The following is a 17,206-nucleotide window of genomic DNA, read 5'->3' as shown; positions in this document are numbered from 1 at the left end:
CTAGGGAGAGTGCGGCGCTGGGAGCGCAGCAACGCTCCTGCCGCGGGTTCGGATCCTATATAGGAATGGCTGGGTGCACTCACTGGCTGAGTGCCGGTCACGAAAAAGACAAAAAAAGAATTTCTGTTGCTTATAACCCACAACAATAATTCTACTAATATTGGTTAAGACTTCATGATAGGGGCCGGCCCGTGGCTCACTCGGGAGAGTGCGGTGCTGAGAAGATCCCATATACGGCTGGCCGGTTCGCTCACTGGCTGAGCGTGGTGCTCACAACACCAAGTCAAGGGTTAAGATCCCCTTACCGGTCATCTTTAAAAAAAAAAAAAAAAGAAAAGAAAAGACTTCATGATATTGTTGGGCTTCTCTGAGTACTCATAAGTACCGGCCAGCTAAGTTTGATTTAATCAGATGTTTTTCTTGATAAATAAGCTTCTTATTAAGATTAGGAGCTGGTAATAAGAGAAGGTCTGTATTTTATTTATTTTTGTAACTCTGATGGATCCTAGCATAGTGCTTTGAACATTTTAGTTGTTCAGTAAATGTGAATCATTGGATTGATTCATTCACATGTGTCAGATAGTTACAGGTTTGGTGTGTTTGCCTTGGTTTGGGAGCTTTTTTATGCTTTAATTGAGATCATTTCTAGTCTTGAAAATTTGTTTTTAAAAAATAATTTTATTTTTTTTCTGAATAGTCAACACGTTCACATGGTTCACAATTCAAAATGTTCAAAGAATATGCTGTGAAAAGCTTTTCTCCTACCTGTTCTCCAGCACTCAGTTCTTCCCAGAGACAGCCAGTGCAATTGATTTGTAATGTATCCTTCCAGAGGTGTTTTCTGCACTTATAAACAAACAGTTACATATATTCCTTTTCCCCTCTTTTTATGTAATGGTGTAGGTATTATGCACATGGTTTTGTGCTTTGTTTTTTTCACGTAATGTTTCTTGGAGAATGTTTCATTTTCAGCTCATAAATAGTTTCCTCATTCTCCTTTATGCCTATATGGTCAGGAATTCATTCTTAAATTGCACAGCTGTTATGCTGTTGTAGGCTCTAAGCTACTTGGTATCAGAATTCATATTCCATTTATTTTATTTTCTGCCCTTGAGCATTTCTTTTCCTCTTTCTTCTAATTTTAAGAAAAAGAAATATAAGGTTTTTTCTTTTGAATAATTTTACTACTTAAAAAAAACCAACTAGTTTTGCATTCTTAAAATCTAATAAGATTTCGAGTTTTTTCTTAGCACTTTCAGTAGCAATTCAGATGATACAAATGAGTAAATATTACTAGAATGTTATATAATTTTATAATTATTTAGGGGAGAAATAAAAGTGTTAGATCTTTGAAAAAGATTTGGAAAATATTAATAAATTCTTTTCACAAGTGTTAACATGAAGGATGCTTATTTTGTTTGCTTTCCTATTGAGTTCACTCATTTAATGCAGTATTTGAAATCCTCCCTCCACTGCCTTGTGATTCATTGTTCTTTGAGAACATATGGAGGCGCGGCACAGTTGTAGCATTTGATATGCCTTGTTGATAACTGGAAGGGATTTTTGTTTTCAATTTCACATTGACAGGGAACATTTTCTAGAAATATTACCTGCATTTCCTAAACCTGAAATTATTATTGAGGTTAAACAGCTTAAATAACACACTATAATCATTTTCAGGTCTGTATGAATTATACCCAAATGGTTACTAGTATCCTTTGAAATTCTGCTTTTCCAGGGGACTACCTATATAGTCTGTTAGGGGAGAAACGACGATTCTGACTCTGTGTGTGAGGAGCTACTGAAATCATCCTGTTATCAGAGTGTAATTCACTCTCATTTTTCTTTTATCTGTAAAATATCCGAGTGGGGAAAAGTGGAGGGGGTGGCATTATCAAAAGGGCATGTGTGGACGTATGTTTTTATTTCTCTTGGGTATATGACTGGGAATGGAATTGCTAGGTCATGTGACAACTCTATTTTTAACGTTTTGAGAAACTGCCAAAATGTTTTCCAAAGTGGCTATTTTGCATTCTCACCAGCAGTGTAGGAAGGTTGAATTTTCTGTATATTCTTGCCAACATTTGTTATTGTCAGACTTTTTGGTTATAGCCATCCTAGAAGGTGTGAAGTGGTATCTCATTGTGGTTTTGATTTACATTGTCTTGCTAGCTAATGATACTGAGCATACAAATGTTTATTGCCCACTTGTATATCTTCTTTAAAGGAATGTCTATTCACATCTTTTCCACAGTTTTAAATTGGATTTTTTATCCTATTGAATTGTATTGGCATTATTTTGTTATATTTTGCTATAATTGTTGAATTTTGTTTATGCCTGATTCTTTTTTTCTCTTCTTTCTTTGATGGCAATTGAGGGGAAGATAATAGTAACGGTATTTATTTTTCTTGCTCATATTTTCTCCCTCCTTTGTAATAATCTCTTTTGTCCTCAAGATTTGATGCAGTTTGATGGTAAAGGAAATAAGACCAATATACCAGATAAGGAGCGGCAAATTGAGGCTCTTCAGTTGCTCTTCCTCATTCTCCCTCCACCCAATCGTAACTTGCTGAAGTTATTGCTTGATCTTCTGTACCAGACAGCAAAGAAACAGGACAAGAATAAGATGTCTGCCTATAACCTCGCCCTTATGTTTGCACCCCATGTTCTGTGGCCAAAAAATGTGAGTGTTGAGGGGAAGAGTAAAGATTGCTTGGTTTTCTGGGGCTGGGCCTCATCCTTTGGCTGTACTGTGGTGAGATTATCCAGAGTCCAAGGTCTAGTCTTCAGCTTTATGAGGTTAGGAACATGCTTTATTAGTTCCTTCAAGAGTTATCAAATCTGAGGGTGCCAATTCCTGTTAACCTTACTTGTAAATTAGTCTCTGATAAACCTGCATGGCAAATTATTATTATTATTATTATTTTATTTTATTTTATTTTTCTAAAAATGACAGGTAAGGGGATCCTAGTCCTTGGCTTGGTGTTGTCAGCACCACGCTCAGCCAGTGAGTGAACCAGCCATCCCCACATAGGATCCGAACCCATGGCCTTGGTGTTATCAGCACTGCACTCTCCCAAGTGAGCCACGGGCAGGCCCTTGCATGGCAAATTATTAGTGGAATCTGTTAGTGGAAAATTATAGCTACTAAATAAACTAGAATATTCATTTTGGCTGGTCAATATGAAATTTTTCTTAGCAGGAAAGCCTTCTTTGGAAATCAAATTAATTTCTGAAGATTGAATGGTTTAAATTTAGACTAGAACTGTATGATCTTGTGGGATAATGTCACCAAGCTTCTAGACGAGATGACAGAGAACGATCCTGTCTCACTTTTCTATTTCCTGTAGATATAGTCTCCATGGGTAAAGCTGAATGTGCTTCTTATTACTGAGACCATGGCCTTCTCAGTGATTTACATGAGAAATAAATTATCTAAAGTCTTTAAAACAAATTTTTGACCTGGAGACACATAGCTCATATTCCTGCCCATTTATAATATAGGTTTTACTGTATGTTGGAGTTGGGAGCCAGGAAGCAACAAACCAGATATGTTACCTATGTCCTTTACCCTTTCTGTGCTTAGGCTCCTCCTCTGTAAACTAGGCATAATAGTATCTTTACCACTTACCTCACAAGGTCGTTGGGAAGATAATAAAAGTAGATAGGTTATAGTGACTTATAAAAGATTTTTGAGAATCCAGAGCTTATCCATATTAAGGAGATCAGTCATTATAATGAAGGAATTTTTGAACCAGCTAACCAAGCCTAAGGAAAAAGTGAGTAAACTGAAAGATGTATTTAAGGGGTCCTGGTATAAAGCAAACAGATAGATGTTATTTTAAGATACATATTAAGGATCAGGGCTTTGGGATATTAGAGATGCTAAGTACTTAAAAATGAGTCAAGAGAAACAAGAGAAGGGAATCAATGACAGATTGACTTTGTTTTTAAGGAACAGATGTGTCACCTTAGGTATCAGTAAGTGGTGATAATTCTCTTTTGTCTTTGGAGAAACTCCAGTTTCTCTGAAAAGGCAATGTCCTTGACGGCTGGTACAGATCCTGATCTTCCTGCCCATTTTGAAGCCTAGGCTAGATTTTCTTTCTTTTTTTTTTTTAAATTTAATTTAATTTAATTTTATTTTAGAGTGGACTTTCTTTAGCAACTTTGCTGATGTGTGTAATTCCCAGGCAGAATGAGGAAATGAGGATCTGTTCTCAAGGATTTCCTGGTCACTTCAGGGACATATGGTTGTTCTAGATATTGTCATATCCAGTGGAAACCTGCTGAACCAAAAAGACTTTCCAGATTTAAACACTGTATTAGAGGCACCTCGTTAGGGATAGGTACTTACATGCAAGTACTACTTACTAGCTCTTAATGCCTTTTGTTTGGTTTCTTTTCCTCTGAATAGGTCACTGCAAATGACCTTCAGGAGAATATCACAAAGTTAAACAATGGGATGGCTTTTATGATTAAACACTCCCAGAAACTTTTTAAGGTAGGTAAGGGATGGCATTTTGTTGGTAACAGTACAAGGAAGGGGGAGCAAAGTGGAATCCTAAGCAGAGGTGTAAAGGTGACTAGGTAAGAAAGGTCCTGACTGGGACTGTAAACCAAAATGATGGATAGTGGCAAAACCCAATGGGAACAGCCAGGGTGGGAGGAACAGGAATAGGAGGTTGAGTAGGGCTCTGTCTTCTGGGTAATTGGATCTACCCTCTGAGTCATCCTTCCTTTCTCATGAAAGGCAGCACGTGTTGGCAGCTGAGTAGTTTTATCCTGCCTACTTCCTGCCAGTAGAATTTTGAGGGTGTGACAGCCTCCTTTATTTGTATTCTTTGTCCCTTTCTGTCTAAATGGGCAGTGTTTCTACTGACGTAATTTTCTCAATAATTTTGTGGGTCTTCTATGGATTTCAGTGGGACTCACTCTATTAGACAAAAGCTATATATACAAATTTTTTAAGATAAATCTTTCTCTACTTTAGCCTCCTGTTGAGAAGGCTGACGGCCAATACCTAAAGCTTCCTTAAGGCCTTCTGGTTTGATCGAGAGGATCAGTGAGGCACCCACTCTTACTCTCTTGAAAGGGCCTTCTTTGTAACTGGATACTCTGACCCTTTGATGTTTCTAAGGTTTTAGCAAAAGGTTTTACGGTCACATCCTTGGCCTTTTCTTTAGAGTACGCTTTCTTGAGAGTGAATTGCTTCATTTTCCCATATTTTGCCATCTGGAGAGGCTGAGAATTTCCAAGATCATCCAGTTCTGGTTCCTTTTTTTCTCGTGGAAAAATACTTATGCTTTCTGTGTCTGTGAATCTGACTAAGTACCTCATATAAGTGGAATTATACAGTATTTGTCTTTTTGTGATTATCTTATTTCACTTACCATAACGTTTTCAAGGTTCACTATGTTGTGGCATGTGTCAAAATTTCCTTCTTTTTTTTTTTAAATGGTAACTTTCATCAAATTGTGGTAAAATGTGTGTAACATAAAGTTGACCATCTTAACCATTTTTAAGTGTACAGTTCAGTGGTATTAAAAACATTCATAATGTTATAATATTGTATAACTCACCACGATCCATTTCCAGAATTCTTTCATCTTGTAAACCTGAAACTCTGTACTGATTAAACAACTCTCCATTCCCCCCCTTTCCCCAGCCCCTGGCAGCCCCCGTTCTACTTTCTGTCTCAATGAATTTGATTACTCTAAGTATCTTATATAAAATGGAATTATACAGTGTTTATCTTTTTGTGACTGCCTTTTTTACATTTAGCCTAATGTCCTCAAGGTTCATCCATGTTGTGGCATATGTCAGAATTTCCTTCCTTTTTAAGGCTGAATAAAACTCTATTGTATATAGATGCCACATTTTGCTTGCCCATTCATCTGTCAATGGACACTTGGGTTGCTTCCACTTTTTAACTATTGGGAATAATGCTGCTACAAACGAGGGTGTATAAATATCTCTTCGAAGCCCTGCTTTCAGTTCTTTTAGGTATATACCCAGAAGTGGAATTGCCAAATCATCCAGTAATACTTCTTAAAAATTTTTTGAGGAACCTCCATACTATTTTCCACAGTGGCTGCACCATTTTACATTCCTACCAACAGTACACAAGGGTTTCAGTTTCTTCACATCCTTGCCAATGCTTGTTATTTTCTGTTTGTTTGTTTGTTTTTTGTTTTTTGACCGGTAAGGGGATTGCAACCCTCCGCACGGTGTTGTCCGCACCACGCTCAGCCAGTGAGCGCACCGGCCATTCCTATATAGGGTCCGAACCCGCGGCCTCGGTGCTACCAGCGCCGCACTCTCCCGAGTGAGCCACGGGTCCCGCCTTGTTTGGTTTTTTTTGATAGTAGTCAACATAATGGGTATGAATTAGTATCTCATTGTACTTTTGATTTGTTTTTCTCTAATGATTTGTGATGTTGAGCATCTTTTCATGTGTTTATTGGCTATTTGCATATCTTCTTTGGAGAAATGTCTATTCAAGCCCTTTGCCTGTTTTTGAATTGGTTTTTTTTTGTTGTTGTTATTGAGTTTCCAGAGTTCTCTTTATGTTCTAGATATTCATCCCTTGTCAGATATATGATTTGCAAATATTTTCTCCCATACTGTGGGTTGCCCTTTGACTCTATTGATAGTCTCTTTTGATAAAATTTAAAAATTTTCATGGTCTAATTTGTCTATTTTTTCTTTTGTAGCCTGTGCCTTTGGTGTTATATCCAAGAAATCACTGCCAAATCATATATCATGAAGCTTTTTCCCTATGTTTTCTTATAAGAGTTTTGTGCTTTTACGTCTTACATTTAGGACCTTGATCCATTTTGAGTTCATTTTTGTATATGGTATTAGGTAAGAGTCCATCTTCATTCTTTTGCATGTGAATATCCAGTTTTCCCAGCACCATTTGTTGAAGAGTCTGTCCTTTCACTGTTGGTATTTTCTTTTTTTTCTTTAATGAAGTTTATAGAATAAGTGATGTGGATTCTTGTCATATTCTTGTTTAGAGAAAATTTCTTTTGGTCTTAGCTCTGCTTTATGGTTTTCCAAGTTAAAAATTAAATTGTAGATATATAATGTATTTGTCACAAGACTTTTAAAAACCTTATTATGAACATTATCAAATATAGAGAAAAGTTAAAAGAATAAAGCAGTGAATACTCATAAATAACTTTCTTCAGATTCAACAAATTTTACTGTTTTGCTATATTTGTTTTATCTCTCTCTATATATGTTCATACTTTTCTGTTTTTTGGCTGAACCACTGAAAGTGAATTGCAGACATTATACTTCACTCCTAAATACTTAGGCATCCATTTCCTAATAATAGGAATATTCTCCTAATAGTCACAGTACCATTATCACATCTAAGAAAATTAATAAGTATTTTAGATATCTAATATTCAGAACGCAATCAAATTTCCCCAGCTGTCCTAAGAATGTATTTCATAGCTGCTTTTTTTTCCAACATAAGCTAGTCAGAGTTTTTGTGCTGCTTTTGATTATGTCATTTTTAACCTGGAACAGTCATTATGCTTTTTCTTCATGTCCTTGATTTGTTGAAGCTTTCAAGTCAACTGTTGTAGAATGTCCCACATTCTAAACTTGTCTTATTGTTTACTCAGGGTCATTTAACTTGTTCCTCTATCTCCTTCCATGTAGTTCTTATTAACTAAAAGTTAAGTCTAAAGTCTTGATTAGATTCAGGTTAAGCATTTTTGGCAAAGATATTTCATAGATTATGTTTGTGTACATTATGTTGCATTATAGTACATCACATTGTATCATGTTATGATGCATAGAATGTTACATTATCTCACTCTTAGTGATGTTAACTGCCAGATCTCTTAATTATAAAGGTACATTTTGGGCCGACGCCGTGGCTCACTCGGGAGAGTGCGATGCTGGGAGCGCAGCAGTGCCCCTGCCGCGGGTTCGGATCGTATATGGGGATGGCTGGTGCGCTCACTGGCTGAGCGCGGTGCAGGCGACACCAAGCCAAGGGTTGCGAGCCCCTTGCTGGTCACACACACACACACACACACACACACACACACACACACGTACTTTTTTCTGTTTGCAATTATTAAATAACCTATAGGGTGATGTAACCTAATGTAACAGGTTTTAGTGTCCAGTTATAGTCCTGCTGGAATCTGTGATTGCCTTGGGTATTATAAAATAGTGATTTTCTAATTCTGTCGTTTAATCTTTATCAGCTGATGTTATTCTTTGAAGAACTTTTCTCTGTCTCATTCTCTTTGCTTGTGGATATCACTATAGATTCATGGGTTTTTACTTATTCAAAGTGTTAATCAATTTCAGTTATTAATTTTGATATTCAAATTGTCCCAAATTAGTCCACTGATAGCTTTTGTAAGCTGGCTCCTGTGTCTTTTTGATGTGACTCCAATAGTCTTTGAGTGCTTCCTTTCTGGCATAAAATGTTCCCAAGCTTACTTTGTGCTTTATCTGCCCCGGATCTGGAGTCAGTTAGTTTCTCCAAGGAGCCCTGTTTTCCTTGAGTGACACTAGGTATACTCATTGTTTCTGAGGTGTCATTGCTTCTAGGCTCTTTGAGGGCAAGGAAGGAGATTAAAAATTTTTAAGAAAAGAGAGTAAGTTCCTTAATAGGAATATACTTTCAATTCAGATTTAACATTACAGAACTTTTTCTTGGCTTCTTTTACTTTATATTTGTATCTCTTTTTTTCTTACACTGTAAATTCAAGGTTTTAATAACACTTGTATGTATTATTTGCTTTATTTGACAATATACTTAAATTAGTTTCAAACTAATACAACTGTTACTACTAACAATAAGCCTATGTAAACCAGCTGATTGAAGTTTAAGATTTCCTCGCCGTTCTTTTTACCTTGAATATATCCCACTAAGGATGGATAGTCACAGTACAGTTTTCAAAAGTTGTGTGAAATAATTCCTTTCTCTGTGCTCATGTTATCAATTTGATATATGGAAATGTTCATTTTTTTTCCTGTTTATGTTCAATTTTAGGGTTTGTTTTTCTTCCTTTTGAATTTTATTTTTGAATCTGTAGTATATTTACATGGTTCAAAAGTCAAAACTATGTAAAATGTATACTTAAAGAAATCTCATTCCTCTTACTAACCATTTTTTTTATTTCCTGGTTTTCTCTCTTAGTGTTTCTTTTTGTAAAAACGAATAAATATGTGTATGTATGCTTGTTTACTTATCTCTACCTTTCTTTTCTCTCTCAACAGTAGATCCTGGAAATCCTTCCATCTCAGTTCATAATGTGTTTCTTCCATTCCTTTTTTCCCTCCTTTCTTCCTCCCTCCCTCCTTCCTTCCTTCCTTTCTCTCTTTCTCTCTTTCTTTCATGACTGCATGGTACTGCATTGTATGGGGATATGAAAGTTCATTCAACCAGTTCCGTATGTGTTCAATCTTTTAATTTTATGCAAGTGTGTTTTGTATTTATGTTGTTATATCTTCAGGATAGATTCAGAAGTGAGATTTCTGGATCAAAGGGCAAATGCAAATATAATTTTATTAGATAAATTGCCAAATTCTTCTCCATAGTGGTTATATTATTTTACACTTTTACTAGGACTGTATCGAGGTACTTGTCACAGGATTCTACTCCTAAGTAATTCTAAATGGTATATTCTATACAGTGGTTCTAAAATGTTATCAGGAGACTACTTGTAATTTGTAAGGATTTTGGGGGTGGTTTTTGACAAATTAAACATTATTACAAATGTTTATATTTTTGTTTTTGGCTCATTTGCTTATATACAAGCCAAATTTGATTTTAAAACAGCATCAACTACGTTGGTGTCTTCTCACAGACAGTTTTCCTATTGGATTTGTTGAGACATCTGTTTGGTGACGAGAGGAAGAAAGCTATGGAATAGGGCATTTTGAGGATCCTTGGCTTTTTCAGAGTAATCTGCCAGTCAAATAATTCTGAGAACTACTGTCCTTGTGGCCTGAAAGAATTTTAGATCCTACAACCAATGGATTTTCTTTTATGTCCTGCTCAGGCTCCTGCTTATATTCGGGAATGTGCTAGATTGCATTATGTGGGCTCCAGAACTCATGCATCGAAGGTAAGAATAGGAGACTTCTCTTAACCAAAACAAGGAAAGACTTAAGATTAGGGGAGATTTAAAACTGTATATTAAATCAAACTTAAAGCCACAGAAAATAAAGTTTTTAGTGTTACAGCTCAAAATTACTTAGTTTCTTTGTAATTAGGAATTGAGAAGACTGAGAAGAAAGTTATATTGAAATAAAAATGCCCCTACATACAGTATTCTTGTCTGCTTTCAGAGGTGCTCCACTGGTGGATGGTATCCTCTACGTATGAGTGATGGCATAGACTGTATGTTTAAAGTTTTTTCATAAAGTCCTTATGTATTCTTATTGCATATGATATAAGCAATCTGTAAATAGCAAATTTATTGAATATTTTACAGTAACAAAAGTGCAGTTTTATATAATTCTTATTTCAGGTTCAGTAGTATGGTAAAACTCTATCAAATGGTTAAAAGACTTGAGACCATATGAGCTTAGATAGGGAAAAATGTGTGATGCTTATTAACTGAAGATTATGTATGATTATTGAGCTTTAAAAGTGAGAAGTTAAGAAAACCTCACAAGCACTTTTTGATGAGTTATTTTTAGTCTGTCTTGGTTAGAAACTTAAACTGTCATCTTTGCTATTTTTTTCTGCTCCTGTTTGTTTCTTCCTGTCATTTAGCAAGTATTTGGTGTGACTAGGAAAACAAAGTTTGATTTCAGCTATTTAACTGGACTGTGGTTTTTCTTAGAGAGTTGTTTTTGTTTCTCTGCCACTGCCATGTAATTGCCACACTAAGTTGTCATGTGTGGGAAAGAGCACTGGCCAAGGACCAATGCCTGTGGGCTCCAGGGTGGGTCTGTTACTTTACTACCTAGATGACTTTAAACTTGCACAGCTTAACCTCAGTTTTTTCTTCTAAAATGGGAATGCTGATACTTTTTCTGCTTACCTCATAGGATATCAGTGAGAATTACATGAGATTAAAAGATGCTTTGAAAACTGAACTCTTTTACAAATATAACTTTTGGGCAATATACTAAATGCATTTAGGTTCTCTGGGTAGGTCATGGGAGTGGGCCATTAATATAACCTATATTAATAGGTTCCTCTTTATCTGATAATAGTGTTAAGATTTTTCTTGCTTCTGGGTATTGGAGTATACCATGTTTGCACTTTGCCACTTGTTCCAGGTTTTTGTGGGAATCCAAAACAAAGCCAGCGGGATATATTAATTTACTTTTCTTTAAAATTTTCTTTAGGATGACCTTGATCTGACGGCTTCGTGTCATAATAAGTCCTCCCAGCTAGCAAAATCTCAGAAACGGAACCTGGTAGATTCCGGCTGTCATCAGGAGGAGACCCAGCAGCGTACGGAAGAGGCACTAAGAGAGCTGTTCCAACACGTTCACAATATGCCAGAGTCAGCAAAGAAGAAGCAGCTTATTAGACAGGTGCCCGAAGGGAGGGAAATAGTGAGTTTAGGAATGTGGTTGTAGAATCACTAGGGAATGTTGTTCAGAATCTCATTTAATTTTTGGCTCTTATTGGTCCAAGCTTTGGCTCAGCCAATAAAGCAAGTTTGTCTATGGAATTTCAATGGCCATCTCTGTACGATTGAACCCTAGAGAAAGAAGCGAAGGCTCTTGGATTTCTACAGTTAAACAGGGAAGATCCAAATGTGGTTAGAGTATCCCTAATTTTAGTCATGTACCAAGTTTGCTGAGAGAACCAGCAGTTACGATATATTGTTCCAAAGTTTAAATCCTCCAGATCTTTTTGAGATCTAGCAAATTGTGCTATGAATAGAATTTTACAGAGTATTGGCTGAGTATTATTGCAGATTCAGAGCAGTTGCGTGATTTAATTCTTGCTAGAAACTAAGAGCAGTTTCATGTAGGACAGGTATGACTTCTCTCAATAAGAACACTGATAATAAAAAGGAAAAAACATTATTTTTGCTCTTTTTAGAAAAAGAGGAAATTATAGAGAAGGATAAGAAGAAAATAAATGATCCCTCCCACCAGTGTTACATTTTGGGCATTTCTTTTGGTCTTTTTCCTGTGGATATATTTTTACATAGTTATGATCATTCTATATATTTTTTTGTCTCTTCTTTTTTCCCTAAATGTTATAGCATAAGCATTTTCTCATGCATGCCTGCAAACTCCTTGCACACATTTTAGATACTGCCATATCTTTTTGATGAAACTATTTTACTATTTCCTAATTTTCTCTATGATTATAGAATAATATATACCTACTATAGAAATATTGAAATCTCCAGAAGATTATAAAGAAGAAAATAAAAATCACCTATAATAATCATCCATAGATAACTACTGGTAACATTTGGGAGTATTTTCTTCTAGGGTTTCTCTCCATGAATATATATTTCATGTTTTTTTCTTTTGCTTAAGATCATAATATGTATTTGGTTTTATATTCTACCCTTTTAACTTCATATAATGAACATTTTCTATGTAAGCTGTGAACATTTTTAATGTTTGCAAAATATTCCATCTTATATAATGTAATCTATATACAGTTTGCCTACTGTTGGACATACTGAGGAATTACGTTGTATTTTAGTTTATCAATTTTTGTTCATAAGTATTTTCATTGCAGATTCTTTTCTAGAAGTGTTATGACCAAAGGGGATGCATTTTTTTTTTTTTTTTGTCGTTGGTATGTCTACTAGGTCCCTTACAATACATAGGTTCCTTCTTCTCTCCCCTTCCTTTTCTATTCCCCCTAAAATATTGCCAGTTTGTTTGAATAAACTTTTAAATTTGAAATAATTTTAGATTTAGTGAAAAGCTGCAAAGATAGTACAGAGTTCCCACATACCCTTCACCCTGTTCCTCCTAGTATTAACATTATTAAAACTAAGAAATTAACATTGGTACATTATTATTAACATTCCAGAGTTTATCTATATTTTATGTTTTTCCAGTAATGTCCTTATTCTGCTTCAGGATCCAATCCAGGATACCACATTGCATTTAGACACACACACATTCTCCCTTTCTCTCTCTTTATTTGAACTTTTTTTGTGGAAGAAACCAAATTGTTTCTTATAGTCTGGGTTTAACTGTTTGCTTCCCTGTGGTGTTAACGTTTCTCTGTTCTCAGTATTTGCTATAAATTGGTAGTAGGATCTACTTCTAGGGACTTGGATCTGATTCCAATTCTTTTTTTTTTTTTTTTTTTTTTGGTAAGAACACTTTATAGGTAGTGTGTACTTTTTTTTGGCGGCTGGCTGATACAGGGAACTGAACGCTGGACCTTGGTGTTACAAGGCTTTGCTTTAACCAACTGAGCTACACATAGGCCAGCCCTGTGTGTACTTTTTAACATGAATTTTTAAAAGGCTCTACATGCACATTGCTAAATAGCTTCACAGAACATTTTACTAATTAATGCTGCCCCCCATCTGGATATGAGAGAACCCATCTTATTGGACCTTTGTCAACCTTATCAGGAATGGTGTGTTTTTACTTGTTCCAGTATGTTCAGGAGGGATACTTACTAGCTAAGATCTTTAGAGGTAACTAAATTTTCTGTCTGCTGAGATGATTAACTTCGAGAACCTCTTGATACCTGTAAATAAAACAGTCAGTTTTTAACCTCCAGAACCAGAACTGGTAAAAATTTATAAATTCAGAAATTTAAATTTTTTTTGGTGGCTGTTCAGTATAGGGATCTGAACCCTTGTCTGTGGTATTATAACACTGCGCTCTAGCCAACTGAGCTAACTAGCCAGCCAGTTATTCAGAAATTCAGAAATTCAGAAATTTTAAAGGTATGGTTAGAAGAGGCAGAAGAGTAGAATTAAATATTATTATTCTTTTTTGTTGGCTGGCCGGTATGGGGATCTGAATCCATGACCTTGGTGTTATAAGGCTGTGCTCTAACCATCTGAGCTAACCGGCTAGACCTATTTTATTTGTTAAGAGGGGAAATGAAATCAAAGCAGTGAATAAGGCTATACAATGCTTTGGGTCATACCTTTTTACACTTTAGATACCTCCAGACAGAGTTGATATTAATAGCATTGACAAATCTACAGGGCAGGCCAATTAGCTCACTTGGTTAGAGAATGGTGCTGATAACACCAAGGTCAAGGGTTCAGATCCCCAGACCGGCCAGCTGCCAAAAAAAAAAAGTCTGCATTCTGATTTATTTCCTTTGATGCTAATGCTGGCAGGCAGTTGTGATAGTCATCCATTTAAAGACCTTCAGTAACTTTAAAAAAATTTTGTATGTAACTTATGTTAAATTAAGGACTGTTTTAGGTTGTGCCAGTAACTCTCTAAGTCCAAGATGCTTTATGAAAAAGAAATCTTGATTACCAGCTGGAGATCTTAGGCAAATTCCATAAATTCTCCAAGTCTCAGTTTCCTTATCTGTAAAATAAGGATAGCAGTTCCACATTCAAGAAATGTGAAGTGCAGAACCCTTAAGAGCAATTTAACATATTTTTGCTTCTTTTTGGTAGCATCTTTTCTGCCTTTGTGATTTGTGTGTCAACCTACTAATCCATATATGCACAGACTCAGTTATTCCTGAACTTTTCTGGGTATTTACACTTAGCTGTTTTTTGTCACAGAATGCTTTCTCTTGATGGGAGAATATTAATAAAATGTTCTCTGTGTTTTCTTTTAGTTTAATAAGCAATCTTTGACCCAAACACCTGGGCGAGAACCATCTACTTCCCGGGTACAGAAGAGGGCCCGTTCACGCTCCTTTAGTGGCCTTATTAAGGTAGATATTGATGGCTGTGCTGTGGTTTTCAGTATTGACTATGAGGAAATTTAACAGTCTGACGTTCTTTTGCATAAACTCAGAATCCTATAAAACTTAATTTGTAAGAGGGTAAAGATAGAATTTGGAAAAGCTTTTATTTTTCAGAGCGTTTTGCTGTGTTTCAAGTCAGAGAAGTGTCTCTGAGTAGTGAAGAGTAAAAGAAATGAAGATCCTTTTCTTCTGGAACTGAGGACAGAGTGCTTGTGCCCGAGCAGTGTAGTCTCTTTGCTTCATGGTCTGCTTTGTGCTACACACTTCTTTACGCAATTTGCTAAACCTATGGAGAAGTGAGGTCATTGACAGAGACTAGGGAAATTGTTAGAAAAATGGATTTTGCAATAGTGAATTTTTTCTAGTCAAATTTGGTACCTCAAATTTTTGTGAGCTCAGTATTTTTATTAGTTGTATTCTCTTCCCTTGTATCAAGTTCATTAAAAATCTTGTCTTTAAAACAAATATAAAATATACTGTGTTGTTGCCCATCACTATGTTTGCAGATTCAATTTACAAGTCTTCAGACTATCTTAACTTGTAGTTAAGGAATATTGCCATCAGGTGGCAGTAGATAACTTGATTACGGGGTTCAAATTTTCAGGCAAAAACTAAGGCAAGATTCTGGTTAATTTAAAGACTAACATTATTCTGTGTTCTACTGTTTTTCTTTTTAAAATTGTTTTTAATATTATTAAGATATATAAATTGACCAACATTAAGGAGCCCTTTGCTTAAAATTAAAAATTTTTCTCTCTAAAAAACAAATACCTTGTGATTTTTTTTTTCTTTAAGCTGCAGCTGTTAGCAGTTGCAAATTCATCTAATCCTAATTTTGGTCCTAGTTATAATTTATAGAGGTCTAGAATTCACTCTTAATTCTGATCTGCTGGGGCCAGTAGCCTCTGAGCTGTTAGGCTAGCTTAACATCAGAATTTCCTGTGCTATCAACAGAGGAAAAGGCAACCCATGGAATGAAAGAAAATATTTGCAAATCATATATCTAGTTAGGGGTTAATATCCAGAATATATAAAGAACTTCTATAACTCAACGACAGCAAAAAATAACCTCACTGGAAAAAAAGGTAAAGGACTTTAAATAGACATTTCTCCAAAGAAAATATGTAAGTGACCAAGAAACACATGAAAAGGTGCTCAACATCACTAATCGTTAGGGAAATGTAAATCAAAAACTACAATGATATACAGCTTCACAACTCACTAGGATGGCTGTGATCAAAATAGAAAATAACAAATGTTGATGAAGATGTGAAGTAATTGGAACTCTTATGCACTGTTGTTGGGAATGTAAAATGGTACAGCCTCTGTGAAAAACAGTATGGTGGTTTTCCAAAAAATTAAAAGTAGAATTACTTTATGATCCAGCAATTCCACTTCTTCTGAGTATATATCCCAAAGAATTAAAAGCAGGGTCTCAAGGAGATATTCGTACACCCATATTCATAGCAGAATTATTCATAGTAGCCAAAATGTAGAAGTAACTCAGGTGTCCAACAGATAAATGCATAAGCAAAATGTTCTATATATTTATAATGGCATATACATATTATTCAGCCTTAAAAAGGAAGGAAATTCTGATATATGCTACATGGATGAAACTTTGAGGCTAATTGCAAAAAGGCAGATAATATATGATTTCACTTATATGAGGTTCTTATAATAATCAAATCCATAGAGACAGAAAGTAGAATGGTGGTTGTCAGGGACTGGGGGTATAGAGTAATGGGAAGTTATCATTTAATGGATATGGAGTTTCTGTTTGGGATGATGAAAAAGTTTTGGAGATGGTAATGGTTGCACAATGCTGTTAATGTACTTAATGACACTGAACTTAAAAATGGTTAAAATGATAAATTTTATGTCACATATATTTTATCATAGTTTAAAAAAATTCCCGTGCTAGAACCCTAGAAGTGCATTCACCTGCTTAGACATGGCTAGTAAAATGAACAATTTTAGTTTACCATTTTTTTTCCTTCTTAATTGGAAAAGCCTGCCATTCCCTGTGACTTTCCTATCACAGAGATGATTGATAACAGAAAAGTTATAGTCAAATGTTTCTCTATATGTTAGTGAAATAAATGTTTCTTAAACTGAAGTTAAGTGGGTATAGTTTTCTGTCTTAGTGAGCTGTTCTCCTGCAGTTGGCTTTAGGTGTATTGCTAATTTTTGCTTGAAATGTAAATATATAGTATCCTCTTGGCAGATGCTCACTTCTTTACTAAGAGAATTTAAAACTTTAGAATTTATAGAAGAGCTTATAATTCTGGTCAGGATAAAATATTTTAGTACAACAATTTTAA

General features: G+C 35.4%; 1 protein-coding gene across 2 annotated transcripts in view; it reads left to right on the top strand.

The window, feature by feature from the left end:
- Positions 1-17,206, top strand: part of ARHGAP19 (Rho GTPase activating protein 19) — a 50,069-nt gene that overhangs the window by 26,825 nt on the left and 6,038 nt on the right. For both annotated transcript variants that reach the window (XM_063102840.1, XM_063102839.1), the window contains exons 5-9: positions 2,458-2,684; positions 4,419-4,505; positions 10,045-10,110; positions 11,345-11,536; positions 14,751-14,849. In XM_063102840.1, the coding sequence (XP_062958910.1) occupies positions 2,458-2,684; positions 4,419-4,505; positions 10,045-10,110; positions 11,345-11,536; positions 14,751-14,849 (671 nt within the window). The remainder of the gene's footprint in view (positions 1-2,457; positions 2,685-4,418; positions 4,506-10,044; positions 10,111-11,344; positions 11,537-14,750; positions 14,850-17,206) is intronic.

Source organism: Cynocephalus volans, chromosome 7 (assembly GCF_027409185.1).
Source record: "Cynocephalus volans isolate mCynVol1 chromosome 7, mCynVol1.pri, whole genome shotgun sequence".
NCBI lineage: Eukaryota > Metazoa > Chordata > Mammalia > Dermoptera > Cynocephalidae > Cynocephalus > Cynocephalus volans.
The sequence above is the reverse complement of the archived record's forward strand: the minus strand, read 5'-3'. Positions and strand labels throughout refer to the sequence as shown.